The sequence below is a fragment of the Harpia harpyja genome, chromosome 19 (genome assembly GCF_026419915.1).
Source record: "Harpia harpyja isolate bHarHar1 chromosome 19, bHarHar1 primary haplotype, whole genome shotgun sequence".
NCBI lineage: Eukaryota > Metazoa > Chordata > Aves > Accipitriformes > Accipitridae > Harpia > Harpia harpyja.
In genome coordinates this window covers 11,803,368-11,817,427 of record NC_068958.1, presented here as the reverse complement: position 1 = coordinate 11,817,427, position 14,060 = coordinate 11,803,368, and the positions used below count along the sequence as shown (strand labels likewise).

The 14,060-nt window shown below is 47.8% G+C and overlaps 1 protein-coding gene across 6 annotated transcripts in view; it reads right to left on the bottom strand.

The window, feature by feature from the left end:
* RGS3 (regulator of G protein signaling 3) overlaps positions 1 to 14,060 on the bottom strand; it is a 92,231-nt gene that overhangs the window by 48,821 nt on the left and 29,350 nt on the right. For all 6 annotated transcript variants that reach the window (XM_052815318.1, XM_052815319.1, XM_052815320.1 and 3 more), the window contains 4 exons: positions 13,546 to 13,885; positions 13,042 to 13,081; positions 8,479 to 8,669; positions 6,708 to 6,791 (listed from right to left, as the gene is read on the bottom strand). In XM_052815318.1, coding sequence (XP_052671278.1) covers positions 6,708 to 6,791; positions 8,479 to 8,669; positions 13,042 to 13,081; positions 13,546 to 13,885 — 655 coding nt within the window. The remainder of the gene's footprint in view (positions 1 to 6,707; positions 6,792 to 8,478; positions 8,670 to 13,041; positions 13,082 to 13,545; positions 13,886 to 14,060) is intronic.

The following is a 14,060-nucleotide window of genomic DNA, read 5'->3' as shown; positions in this document are numbered from 1 at the left end:
TCCTCTGCTCTCAACACACTGTTGGCCTAGGGCCCACGTTCACCGTCTTCATTACTTCTGACCTTATTATTAATACAAGGAATAACATAGTACAAACTGCACTATAAACTTTCTCCCATGCCTATCTTGTTCTAAAAGATAACTTTTCCAGGACATGTCTGGTGCCATCCCAGGTCCCTCAGCCTCAAAGAAGAGATGTTCAGGGATTTTGAGAACAGCAACTCAGCAAAGTGAAGGAGATAAAAGCATAATCCATAAGTGGTCATGCTGGAAATGGAGGAAAGAAATTGAAGAACTAATACACACAGAAGTTTAAAGGGTAGAAAAAAAGATTAGAAGGATCAGCAGGAAAAAAAATATCACTTCAAAACCAAGCAGATTTAAATAGAGAATCATGGAAACAGAAATACACAAAAAGCATTTACAGGTAACATTATGCTTTTATGGGAAGATGGGACTGACTGAATTCAGGATGTAGAGAAGATAAAAGCGCAGCCAGCGTGGGTTACGCAAGAGCATCTCTATTAGATGCTGCTTCTAGGAAGACGCTTGATTTTAGAGCAGCTCCACACAAAATGGTTTACAGACGTCCCTCTGCTCCTCCAAGTTGCTGGGGGAAGAACATGAGGGTGTCCCTTCCACCCACACAGCCAGAGCCTGCCAAGAGCACCCCAGTGCTGCAAGGTCCAGTGAACCCTGCTCGCACAGGTGGGAGCGGGACCAGCCCTGCGGGGCAGAGCACTTACCCCACCTGCAGAGCTGAGCACAGGAAACTCAAATCATGTTCAGAGAAGGGCAACCAAGTTGGTGAGGGGTCTTGAGCACAAGTCTTATAAGGAGCGGCTGAGGGAGCTGGGGCTGTTTAGTCTGGAGAAGAGGAGGCTGAGGGGAGACCTTATCGCTCTCTACAACTACCTGAAGGGGGGCTGTAGTGAGGTGGGTGTTGGTCTCTTCTGTCAGGTGGCTGGAGATAGGACGAGAGGAAATGGCCTCAAGTTGTGGCAGGGGAGGTTTAGGTTGGATATTAGGAAAAATTGCTTTACTGAAAGGGTTGTCGGGTATTGGAACAGGCTGCCCAGGGAAGTGGTTGAGTCACCATCCCTGGAGGTATTCAAAAAGTGCGTAGACAAGGCACTTCAGAACATGGTTTAGTGGGCATGGTTGATGGTTGGACTCGATGATCTTGAAGGTCTTTTCCAACCTAAATGATTCTATGATTCTATGATTCTATGGATGACCCTAAGGCAGCAGCCAGCAGATGTAAGAGGGGAGGGCTGGAGTGAGTAATCTGGAGCTCTGCCTAGGATTGCCATCACACCGCTGATGAGCTCTAACATGTCTGTAACAGCCCTTTGCAAACAGATCTGGTAGCTACCATGAAAAATCACAGGGTTCATAAAAGCAAAAGAGCAAACGAAAAAGAAACACAGTGCCTGAATTCATCCAGGCAAGACACAGAATCCAGAGTTGCCCTGTGGAGAGTCAGAGTATATTTGTGTATGTCCCAGAACTAATTTTCTATGCCAAAATCAGAAATAAAACAACTGACATGATGAAAGGACTCCTCTGAAGACAGAGATAGGTACACCTGTGTTATTACTAGCATGATCAAGGCCACATGGCAGTTGTCACACAGATCTTTTGGGGGATGTGAATAGATTTTACAGGGGGGAAAAAAAGTGTTCATAGACGCTGACACTGATGTCTTGGACACTGTTCATCTGGGTGTGCTCTGCACCACAGCAAACAGCAAAGCCTCTTCTGCTGATAGATCTGACTAACTACAGAATATAACTGTCAAAGCGTTTTTACAGAAGGAAGGGTCACGTTTAAAATGTTTCCTAGAAGAAAACAGGAGAAAATGAAAGCCAGGAGGGAAAGTGGAAAGTAGTGGGCTAGTGTGCTTCCCCAAGATGAGAACAGGAGATCAATGCTGGGACTGCTACAGAGCCCTACTGCAGGAAGGAGGAAGCAATAACCACGCCTTGTAAAGCAAAATATGGTAACAAAAACAATATGAAAAGGTGCCCAGAAATTAAGCCTTGCAGCTGACATACCTTCACATTCCAGCTTAAGAATACTTAACTATCTTCCTAACCCCTTCCTCTTCTGCTCAACTATGCACAGAGAGCCACAACCACCTGGGTTACAGCAGGGAGGAGTTTGCACGCTGCAACTGCAGCAGTACATCAGCAGAGACACTGGCAAAATGGATCAGTGCAAACCCTGCCTGCTTGTCCCAGTGCTCGGCAGGAAAAGCCTGAGCCAGTTGATGGTTCCTGAGACATCATCCTCTCTCTTTCTCTAGCAATAGTCTCGTAGCTGTGCCCAGCAAAACAGAGGGAGCTGAGGAAGCAGAGGCAGGTCTTTTATGATAAAGCTTTCAGATGCCAAAGGAGAACCTGGTGACGATCACCTGCATTGCTGGCCAGAGAATGCTGCCTGCAGCTGGCTAGAGAAATCCTATAATTCATGGTGGGGAGCTCTTAAGACAGGTATCCACCCCTAGGACTGAGCCACACACATTTTCTGTTTACCAGTACTGGATTTTTCTCCAGAAGAATTGGTTGCAACCCCAAAGAGAAACTCCAGTGATACCAGTATGCGGGTTGTATCTGCAGAGTTCATGTGCCCTCATTCATTCAGTTGAGCTAAATGGATGAAGCTTTCTTAATCTTCCTCAATTTTTTCAGATCTTGATTTATCCTTGTAGCCCTCTTGTGAGACCATCCAAATTCTGAGCATCCTCTATGAAGCAGACATCACTGTTGGACTCATCAGACCAAGAATAACACAGCTCCCCACATACAGGGTGATATCACGCAGTCACTTCTGTTCAGTGCTCCCCTGATCATATGCTTCAAAGTCATAGCTTTCTTGGCTACAGCTTTGCCCTGGCAGTTACTCACTTAGTTTTCACAGAGACCAGAGCAATAGGAGAACATGATTAAAAGTAATCCATTTATGACAGCTTTGTACATTCGCACCTCAGTCAGCTGAGTGCCAGTCTAAAAAGAGAAGCAGTCTAGGCTTTTCAGGTGGGGTAGGTGCACATACATGGTCATGGCACTTCGGAGATGAGCATGAACTTCCCAGGTGAGGGGAAACTTTACCATCCTGCAGCAATACACTAAAGCCTTGGAGACATTGCTTTCCATGCTACAGCTCTAGCTCTCTGTATGACCTGCTCCTTTGCTCCTGGATTTTTACTTCTGCATGTATCCATATTAAATGCATGTTCTCCGAGACGTCTCAGCAGTCTTTTAGCACACAGTGCATTTACCCTCTTTTACTGCCTCGCGCATTTTTTTCTGCCAAGATTATTGGCAAGGAATTTATACACTCAGGAAGGAGTTTATATGCTCAGATAGACTTTGATGAAGATACACCACCACACTTGCCAAAAGGAGATCCATGGTGAAGGCTTTAGCTGTCAAACCTTGAACCTCACCTTGGCTTATCTGAATCAAATATTATTCTACCATGAACGTCAGGGGAGAGCAGGCACTGAAGACCTCAAGGGGTCATGCACCCACTCTCAAATACTAGCATAAGCAGTGGCTGTGCAGATGGGGAAATGGTGTAAAAAATGAGGAAGAGAAGGATATTAAAAGGCAGTGAAGAAGAAGGGACAGAGTAAGTGGGACTAGTGTGGTGGAGGGAAGAGGTAAGTGCAGGTTTCTGGTATTCTTACCCAAATGAAAATGTCTAAAAAAGGCTGAAAACAAGATCTTGAAACATCTGTGCCAGGGAGTAGGGTTTTGGTCTACCCACTGTGTTGGCCAGACTCAGCCACCCGCTGAGACAGGGAGCTGGCAACCCCGTCCCAGGCCAGGAGTGCCAGTAACTTGCAGTGCAACACTGGGGATGACAGAGAAAAGCCTCTTGCTCTGCAGAGAAGAGCATAAGACCTGGGCATGCCGGTCCATGTCCTCCAGATTCCTGGCAGAGCTGGGGGCTTTCAGAGTTCCGGGGAGGACCATCCTGATCTGCAGACCCTGCCAGCATGGCAGAAAAGAGAGCTGAGAAGGGGGTGAGCATGGCCTATGCTGTGAAGCTACCTCAGGACTTTGGAAAGTTGCCTCCAGGTTCATTAGAGACAGACCAACAAGGGCAAAGCCCATGTTTGACACCTTGTGCACAATCACCTGCATCATGGTGGTTCCTCTGGCACTCCACAGGCTGGAGGGACTTCAGAAGACCATAAAAGCAGGAATTGCAACAAAGTCTAGACAGGATGTGATTAAGGCCTGAATAAGGATTGCCCCAGAGGTAAGGTCAGGGAAAGGACAGATCCTGGCAAGCCTCCAGGGAGATAGGTTGACTCCTTCAGGAGATGGGAGAGAGTTTGCTCAGTGACGAGGATGCAGTGCCTGACATGGAAACTGCCAAGAGAAAAAGATTCTGGGGGTGGGGGAAGAGAGAAACAGGACCTCCATCTCCAGCCCCTGCACCTGGCCCCTCCTCTCTCGAGCCACTTAGCCAAAGCAGAATAACATACAGAAAACAGTCCTGCAAACCACAGGAGCAGTGGTCCAGTTTGAGAGAGGCTAGGTGGGAAGAGCAGTGGAAAAAATGGATAACCACATGCAACAAGGAAGAAAGAACCAATCGGAAAGCAGACAGCCTCTGTTCGGACAGCAAAGAAGGCTGGAGAGGGAGTGAGCTCAAGTCCAGCAAAAAGAGAAGTCAGAGCCCTCCTGTACCAGGGGAAGCTCCATTGTGTCCATGCCATTTTAGGTCTTGCTGGCTTCAGAAGTTTAGGTTCTTTTACCTCACAGCCCACCAGAACCAAAGCAGACACCCTTGCTCCGCTGGAGTAGGGGAGTCTCTGGCTTTCCAGAGAGACCTGCACTGATTCCTTGAAGCTCTGCAAAGCCTGCCATAACCCTGTGACACACTGCAGATGTGAGAAAGCCCTTCCCCAAGGACATGCCTAATGTCCCAGTGTTGCTACGTACAACTGTCAGCTCCCAGCAATACAGGGCTCAGCACCACACCTGGGTTCACACCAAAGGAAAGACTCTTGCCTTCCAAAGCAGATGCTGCCACATGCTTGTTCCCATTCACTGCTTCTATTTTTTCATGATGCTTAGTCACAGTCTCTTGCCTTGCCCCTCTGCCAGGCTTACACAGACATCACGGCCTCAAGGCACCATCATTCTCAAACACCGTCTCACGTTCCTGGCCAGCGTACAGCATCCTGCCCTTTCCTGGCAGCAGCTCCAACTGGGAAATCCTCTTCCAGCCTCACGCTCATCTTTAGGGCATCGTAAGCAGAGTCCTTTCCCTGAGACAGCCTCCTTCTGATCCTGCCCACAGCTGGGTCTCTGAAATGGCTAACATGTCCATTTGGAGACAGAGCAGCACACCTCCTCCAAACATGCTTGTCCTGACGCTCTCCATCATCTAAATACAAACACCCCCATACACACACATGCTCCACCCAGGCTGCAAACGGCATTAGTTATTCATAATTATTCCACATTTGGCTGCTACTACAGACATCTGAGTCTGACCTGAAAGCAAGCAACTCCAAACCACCCAGAAGAAGCATCCTGACTTCAGGCTGGCCACCATATTTCCAAGCCATCACAGCACATGTGTTTACTTGATTTTCATTCATGCAGGTGCCCAGAAGACCCTGAGCAGCAAAGAACAGCAGGACAGAGAGGGGAAGAGTTTTATTTACAAATCAGTGCCAAGTTTCCTAACTGATCATGCAATTTTTCATGTACTTTGGCAAAAAAAAGAAATAGTGATTCAAGTCAAACCAAGGGATGAATTACACATTGAAAACCAGAAAGAGAGAGAAGTCAGTTAACACAATCTTGTACTCTTTTGTACAGGCCAGCGATATGACACGTCTCTGGGATTCTGCTGTTGGCCACCCAGAAGGTGTTACCCAGAAACTAAGATTAGTCAAGTAAAAATTCCTTTATGGCTCTGTGAAGATGACACGTTCCTCACTCCAACTAAATTCAAAACAAAATTATTCTGTACAGTGGTGAGATTCTCTGAAAATGCCCCCAAAGAAACGGCAGTTTCCTCCGGCACTAGTGAGCAATGCATGAGTGGGTTGTCCCAGCTGCCGCTTCCTCTGTCCCAAATTCCAGGGCTTTGCAGACTTGACAGTTGCATGCAAGTGAAGCCAGCAGCAAATGTAATCAACACATCCAAACTCTGTCAGTTTGGATGTTGAAAGTTGTCACATACACAGGTTCAGCATGTAGCCAAAGCTTAGCTGTTTCCCCAGATTTTTAACAGCCCTCTGATAACATTGCAGAAAAGAAGCTGAAGTAAGAAAAAAGAGAGGAATTTGGACATGTAACCTGTTTCAGGAACTAAATTTCTGAAAACCCCTGTAACAAGTTCTCTGTCTAGTTCTCTAACCTGGCACAAAATATTCTTAAACTCCCTCTTTCTGAGTCTGCCAGTGGCCTCAACTGCTGGGCTGTGACTGGCATGCATTTGCCATGTGCAGTTTCTTCTTAGTGAGCATGAAGGAAGACAAGAAAAAAAGTTGATTTCTAGCAAAGAAGAGCTTTGATATTTAGTTTATCCCATGATAAACTGACTACAAGTTTTTCCAAATATCATATATTAATATAAGTACTGCACAGTAAAACATTGCCCTTCTCAATCTACTATATAAGACTGCAGAAGAGCATGTTTAGAAAGCTCAGACAGCATGGAAAGAGTCTTACCTGTATAGTCCTGCTTCTGCTCTCATGAAGAAGCAGCTCCTCTGACAGAAGCAGAGTCCGGGCTGGGTTGCAAAGATCTAGGGGCTACATTTGAAGGGAAAAAAAAAAAAAAAAAGAAAAGAAAAAGAAAGAAACTGTCAAACTTTCCACTGGAAGTGTGGTTTGCCAGAAAAATTTTCTGCCCACCAAACCCACTTTGTCTTCACTTTAAGCTGTAACTCATTCAGGGAGAAGCCACCCCACACTGTGCTCAAAAGGACAGAAAGTCTGCAGTCCGGCTACAGGACAAAAAGAAAGCCTTACACTTTACACCTACGTCAGACCCATCTATAAAAAGACAATCAGCCACTTGCCTCTGTATGTTAACTGTTCTGCACAGTGCGGGCTTGGTTATGGGCGCTTTTTAGCAGGAAACACAACCACAATGGTGGCACATTAGGTTCTCACGTCTCTCAGAATAGAGTATTTGCTACATGATCTTATGGATTACTCTCACAGTAAAGTAAAGCAACTTTAAGAAGGCTGCCCTTTCTCATGCCACGCTGCACGCTCAGCTCCCCAGTCAGCACCTTCTCTGTTTAACGCTGGAGAAGAACAGGACAGGTTCAGTTGTCCTGACTGCAGAACAAACCCTGCAAAACCAGCCCAGGACGATCCTCCTGAGCAGCATGGCCAGCAGGCACATGAGGGTACGTGGAAAGGGGCCTTCCAGTATGAGACAGTGCGAAGCATAAAAACCAGCTCCTGAAGAGGCAGAAACACCCCAAACTCAATCCAAGACACAAGTTTCGGGAGTAAAGAGGCAAAAGTGCCAGTTGTGTTCTTACCAAAAGGCAAATTGTGCACACACCCAGGACTGGTGAATGCACTGGTGCTAACACGAACGGCCACCTGGGTGCCGCTGAGGAGGATGAGGTGGGCATAAGCCTGCCCCCCAGTACCAGCCCAGCCCTACGTTTGCCCCCAAGCAGTCCACTGGCTCAGGCTGGAGTGATAGACAACACGGATCATGGGTTTCAGCCCAAAGGAAATCGCCAGTCTGAGCTGACATGACAGTGTCATTGCTGCTAGCAGGGGAGGACGGATGGTTCCCCACAGTCTCAGAGATGAAGGTATTCATCAGTAACAGACTTAAACATACAGGCTCAGATGAGGTTTTCTGGGGTCCTGGCCATATGAAGGACAAGATGGAAGACACAGAGGTAGTTAGAGCTACTACCACCAAATTCAGGGCTAAGTTTTAAGAAAAAAATTTAAGGAACTGGGGAGTGAGAACATCCTCTCTCAAGCCATTACTGCTCTGGATCCTTCTCCATGATTTTAGTGCTGGCCACCAGCTAAACTAAAAAACCTTTGTTTGCACACCATAATTAACAGCACAAAGAACCCACGTGAAGAAACCACATTGATCTTCAATTACACCAAGCTGGTTGCTGAAGCCCAGAAGCTGGGATACCTTCTCCTGACTCAAGCAAGCACCCAAGGACCAGATTTGAAAGCCAAAAGGGAAAAAACTCCAACTGAGAATTGCTTGGGCAGGACACAATTCCCTTTGAGAAAGTACCCAGCACTGTGCTGAGTACAGCCAGCTCCAGAGGACAGAGCTGTGGACGACAGGGGATCCATGCATTCATGGTATATACTGCTGGGAAATATATCCACCTTGTGTGACAGCCTGGACCCAACCTACAGCAGCAAGCTTTGATACAACCTGCTGTGCTGGGCACTGATTGCATTAGATCCATAACGTCTCACTTCCAGCTGTGCTTACCTGCACAAAGACAGGGAACACCAGCACTTTGGGAGCCAGTGTCACATATGTGCCATAGCTGGAGTGCGGGATGTGTGGCCTCACTATGGTACAGTTCTGGTAGTTCCCGTAGCTCTTCATCGTCTGCACAGTCTTCATCAGCCTGGATTTTCTCCCAGACCCCATGTGCGATTTCCCTTTACATGCATTTCCTGGACCGACAGAGGAAGCAGAAAGAAACACAGAATCAGAAGAGAGCTCCCACAGAGCTGCTACATGCTGCCAGCTTAGTTCCTGCTCTCACAGGCTGGAGGAGGGCACATAAAGCCTAAGGGGAATAGCTGGAGCCAAGAGCTGCAGAGACGTTCGTCACTCTGCTATCAAAGTTTCCCAGGGATTCATGAAATAACAGCACTGACTTCATTTTTCCTAATGCAAAATGAGATGTCCCTTGACATTTCTGCTCAATCAAAAGCTACTCACTTGCTGCACCAAGGACTTAACTGGATCACACCAGCAGCACAAACACATCTGTGTATGTACAAACCAAAACCCAAGGAAGTCACAGCAAGCTCAGCTGCAGGCTAGTGTATCTGCCTCTGTTTGGGTGTACGCTGCCTTCTGCACAATCTATGAATACGGTACTTTGGAGGAAGAGATGTGGTGCTATTATACAAACCTCCCTATGCAGTACTGAAAGTATGAAATAAGAAATACAGAACAATCCCAGACATGACTTTAAATGGTCATTCTTGAATCACGGGAGCACCAAGGACGTTCCCACCATCAGGGAACACCTGCCTCCACCACTGAACTATGACCCTTCCCTTTTCAGAGAGAGGAAAACCATCTGTGACTAACTCAGGGTGGGGGAAAAAAACCCAAAACACTGGAAATTTAAACCTCGGGACATTTTTATCCACACAAGCCCTGCCTGCCCTGGATTCTGGGCATGGGAGTTAGCAAAGTACAGGAATTTCACGTCATGAGGTGCTGGGTAGTGGGTTAATCACAGTTTTCAGAAGATACTAAGATTGGAGGTGTCAGAGAAAGGGACAGAAATGATAAACACATTCATGCACATGGGATCAATCCATGCCTTTCCAAATCGCTCCCAGGGATGTGAAGGTTACTTAGACATGGGGGTGTATTTATAAAGGATGACCTCATTTTGCATGAGGCTGGCACAATATTATCCACTGTTTTTCAGCATTACATTTCAGTGCTAGAAAAAGTCCAAGCAGCCTGACTGTTTTTTCACTCTGTCCGTCTTCATCGCAGAAAGCCGTTATCCTCATTCAAATGAGTGATTACACAGAAGCTTTCCTTTGCAGACTCCCACCTCAACTGGTTGAGCAGAGCTATGACTTTTCCCAACAAGCCAACACCAGCTACTGTGGCCACTCCACATCTGCCAGTCTGTATTGCTAGAGGCCAGGAGATATTAGATGGTATGTCAAACCAGTCCCAGAATCTCTAATGTAATTCATAATCCTGTGATTAAAAGCATTATTGATAATTAACAACAATTATCACTGTTCCCCGCTAGCTGCTGCGTGGATGAGTCCTTCCTTCCCCTATTGCCAGGCAATTGCTGCTATATAGGATTTCTAAGCCCTTTCCTCCCAGCCCAGAGGAATGCCTTTGAATACACCCAGCAAGCTCCCACCAGCATTTTGTCTCACGAGTGCAGGCACAGGTTGTGGGGTGCCCTAAGGATGCTTTGCCTGGACAGAAACTACCATTTTCTCAGCACCAGCGCAATGAGGTGAGAGCATCACAGACTGCTGGGAGCCAGTACTGTATGCACAACTGGCTGTGAGCTGCTAGATGGTTTCATGGGTGATCTGTTGGAGGCAGCAGTGCTAAGGATGGCTTTATGCATCCTGCTCCCCAGATCCATCACATGGAGCCGGGATGAGACCAACACACAGGACCAGAACCAGAAAGGAGCTGCCAAGCTGCTGCCCACTGGGCTACTCTGCTGTCAGGTGTGCTGGGACAGCACAGCTGCCAAGCGGGGAGCAGCTATGAAATATTTCCCATTAAAGACATTGATCCATTAGGCCCAAGGGCCTCAGCATTCTTTGGTGATCCCAGCATACAGTTTTGGCCATCCCTGATGTCCCCAGGCCCACAAGGCACATCTCTCCTGCCATACACAAACTCCCATCACAGCAGCGGCAGGACCTACCACGCTGGGGAGAGAAGGTGGGACAGGACTGTGTTCTCTAAGAGCCCTTAACCCCAGACCATGTCCTGCTGGGCACCAGCAACCTGTGCTCTGTCCTAAAACTCGCAGGCAACAATTCCAACAGGAACTGAATGTCTCTCTAACCAAAAATTCATGCCTTCTTCAAAAGAAGCCCCACTGAAAAATCAAAGTATTTCCTTCCTCTCTCCCTCCTGAGGCTGACGAACTAAGCCAGCTCGGGTCCAGCAAGCAGACCTCCCCACTCAGATTTTAACATATCCAGGTGAGAAGCTGGAGCATTAGCCCATTCTCCCCCACAGCAATGTCTCAGGAACATGTATGAGCAAACCCTCCTGCAACTCGCTGAGAGAGGGGTGTCCCAGCAGAGACCCCCCAGCATCTCTCCCTCCAGCCACCCAGCCCTGGGGGTTTCTGCTCCCACCACAGCAGCTTTCTGCACAGTGGCTTCTGCCTTTGCACTGTAACAGATACCCATAACCTTCCTGAGTAGAAATGAACCAAAACACTCCTGAACATGGCTCAGAGCAGATAAGGTCTCGTCCAAAGCAAATATACAAACCTACCCAACATTACATATTCCATTAAGTATTAGGAAATAGCGCATTTACATTCAGATAAACACCAGCAGAGCCAGACCGTGCTTTGTTGGCAATCCAGACCTGCTGTTTACTGCTTGCTTTAACAACCTGCCTTTGCAGGGGGGTGGCCCTTGTGTCCTAAAAGGTTGTTTCCACCTCTAAGTGCAATAATCCTGACATTTTCTCTTTTCCCTTTTTCATGGTTGCACTACCAGATAAAATCAAAGCACAAGAGAGCTTAACACAGAACAATCTGTCTGGCCTGTTCAGGATCTGCTTTTCCTCTTATCTCTAAATCACCTCATTTTATCAGAGGAACTCATCATCTGCACAAGTCCTGTTTTGTGCACGCTGGTACAAAACACATCCAGCCTGCCCGAAGCGTCGGCTCCTCTCCTGGTGTGACTGGTGGCCAGCTTCACACTGCCATGCTTAATCACTGCTCAGGTTAACTAATACATTCTTCCCTCTGAAGACTTAACATTAAATAAACTGAAAACAATCACTAAAATCTATTATGGGAAGAAGCCCAACCCTTTCAAATTCCACCCTACTATAAGAACAAGTCCCCACGGTCCAGCTCATCTTTTCACAGGATCCACAAACAGCGGGAAAGAGTTGCAATTATCCACAGTATTATCCCTGCAGTTGATCTGCGGAAAATTCTTCTGGCTGCAGATCTCCAGGGCTGGGAGCATCCAAGGCACAGGGGCCTCAGACCCGTGCTGCTCCCTCCTGCTCCCCAGCATCCCCACCATGGCTTTGCCAGCCCCACACTTTGCCTTCTATGGACACTGACCCACCTTTATAGGCAGCACAAAATTTTCTAGCTGGAAATTGTGCTGATAGCTGTGCCCGCACGAGGGAGGGACTGCTGAGTTAAAGACACTCCAGCAAGATCATGCCTAGGAGGTCAGCTCTGCTACAAACACACAGCTCATCCTAAGGGCATCCTAATAGACAGGGTGCAAGTGTGGCCTCTCAAAGCTCCCAAATCAAAGAGCAGGCAACAGATGTTTCTGCGTGGACCAGGATTCATACAGTCCCCAGCCCTGCCACACACCTCATCCCACTCTTCCTGCAAGCCCAACCATACCTGGTTCTCCAGGAATACTCCAGCATATCTGTTGCAGAAAATGAGTTTATGCTTCAAAGGGGTTTTGAGAAGAGCTGGTCCAGAGACTGCCAGAGACCTTGTAGCAGCCCTGGAAATGAGTATTCCCCAATTCTGGCACATCAACCTGCACTACTGTTTGTACAAATTCAAGTCACAGCCATCCTCACTCCCTTAGTAATAAAATGAACCTCAAAGCAGGGGCCACAGTATTAGCACTCCCCTAGCATGCCATCATGCATGAGAAGGGAAACACATCACAGACAGGCCCACAGACATATCTGGGGAACCACCACCACAACAACAATGCTTAGCACTTTCACACTTCATGCTTTCATCGTGCCCTGATGGAAAGTCCCTGCCACCAGCCTCCCTTCAGCCGCTCTGTCAGCTCCCACAGAGACCTTCTCACCATGAAGCTCATCCAGTGACACCAGGAGCTGTGTTCTCCTCTGGGCTTGAAAGTAGGGTTCTTGCTTTTATGTTTCATGCAGAGAGTAGGAAGATTATACTACCCAAAAGCTCCAGGCTTCTGCCACTGTCCTCAAAACATGAGGGACTCCATTGCAGCATTGCAGCATTGCAGGTCTAAGGGCAAGGATTCCATAGTGCTAGAAGGACCATGTCTAGCTCTGCTAGGTATTCTGAGCAGTTTTTTCAGCACATCGGCAACTTACCCACAGTAGAGTTGTTCTCTTGATAGACAGGCCTCAGCAGCTATAAGACACAATCCAGAAAGGACACAGTCACCTGAAGAAGGCTTGAGGTAGACTTTACAACAAACAACTGCAAATTTTAGCATGCAAAACCCAGCAAAACCAAAGCACTCCAGAGAGGTGAAAATCATTTTTGCCCTATTGCCAGTAGAAAATGAGAGTAATGACTTGCACTGGGGTCTATGCAGTGGAAACAGTTCCCATATCCTTACCCCTTGAGCGAGCCCTGGGAGGAGGCAGCAGGTCATTCACCCCAGCTCTACAATCCTAGTGGTAAATGTTTTAGGAAATTAGTGAAAGCTCTACCAAGGGACACAGGTCTGGCTTGTAAAAATGGCATGTGCTCTAGCAAACGTTTAGAGAAGATGCTTGATAAGGCTGAAGCACAGGCCAAGAGAGGATCCAGCAAGCACAGCCAACAGCCACATGCAGTAACTTGAGTGTGGGGCTGGAAAGCAGCCCTACCTGGCTCCCTGGGTTCAAAGGTGCCAAGATGATGTAGTTCTGGTCTGCAGTGGAGGGGACCCGGGAAAGGGGTGGCATGGTGTTCTGGCTCCGCTTGCCAATCTCCGTGTACCTCTCCCAGCTGTTCAGCACCAGCCCATCACTCCCATCATACAGTATGTGGCAGCTCCGGCGCTGCTCGGGCCGTGGGGGCATGGTGCTGTTCTTTTCCCGCTTGTTGGGTGGTGACTGGAGGTCATAGGCAGATTTGCAGGATGATCTGCGGATCATGCCTTCATGTCCTGACTTGACCTGCGGGACAAGCCTCCAGATCAGCAGTATGATCTCAGTGGGACAGTTCCTGAAAGAGATGGCATGGGCCAAGTCAGAGATGTAGCAGTAGGGAGTGAGGCACCTCACATCATTCAGACAGCCATGAGCCCTGCAGTCCTTCCTCCCTGTAATGCCTCTGCCCCTGTCCTGCCCTCCCCAGCCCCTGCATACTTTCTTCTTCCACTCCAGAGAGTGCTTTCCCA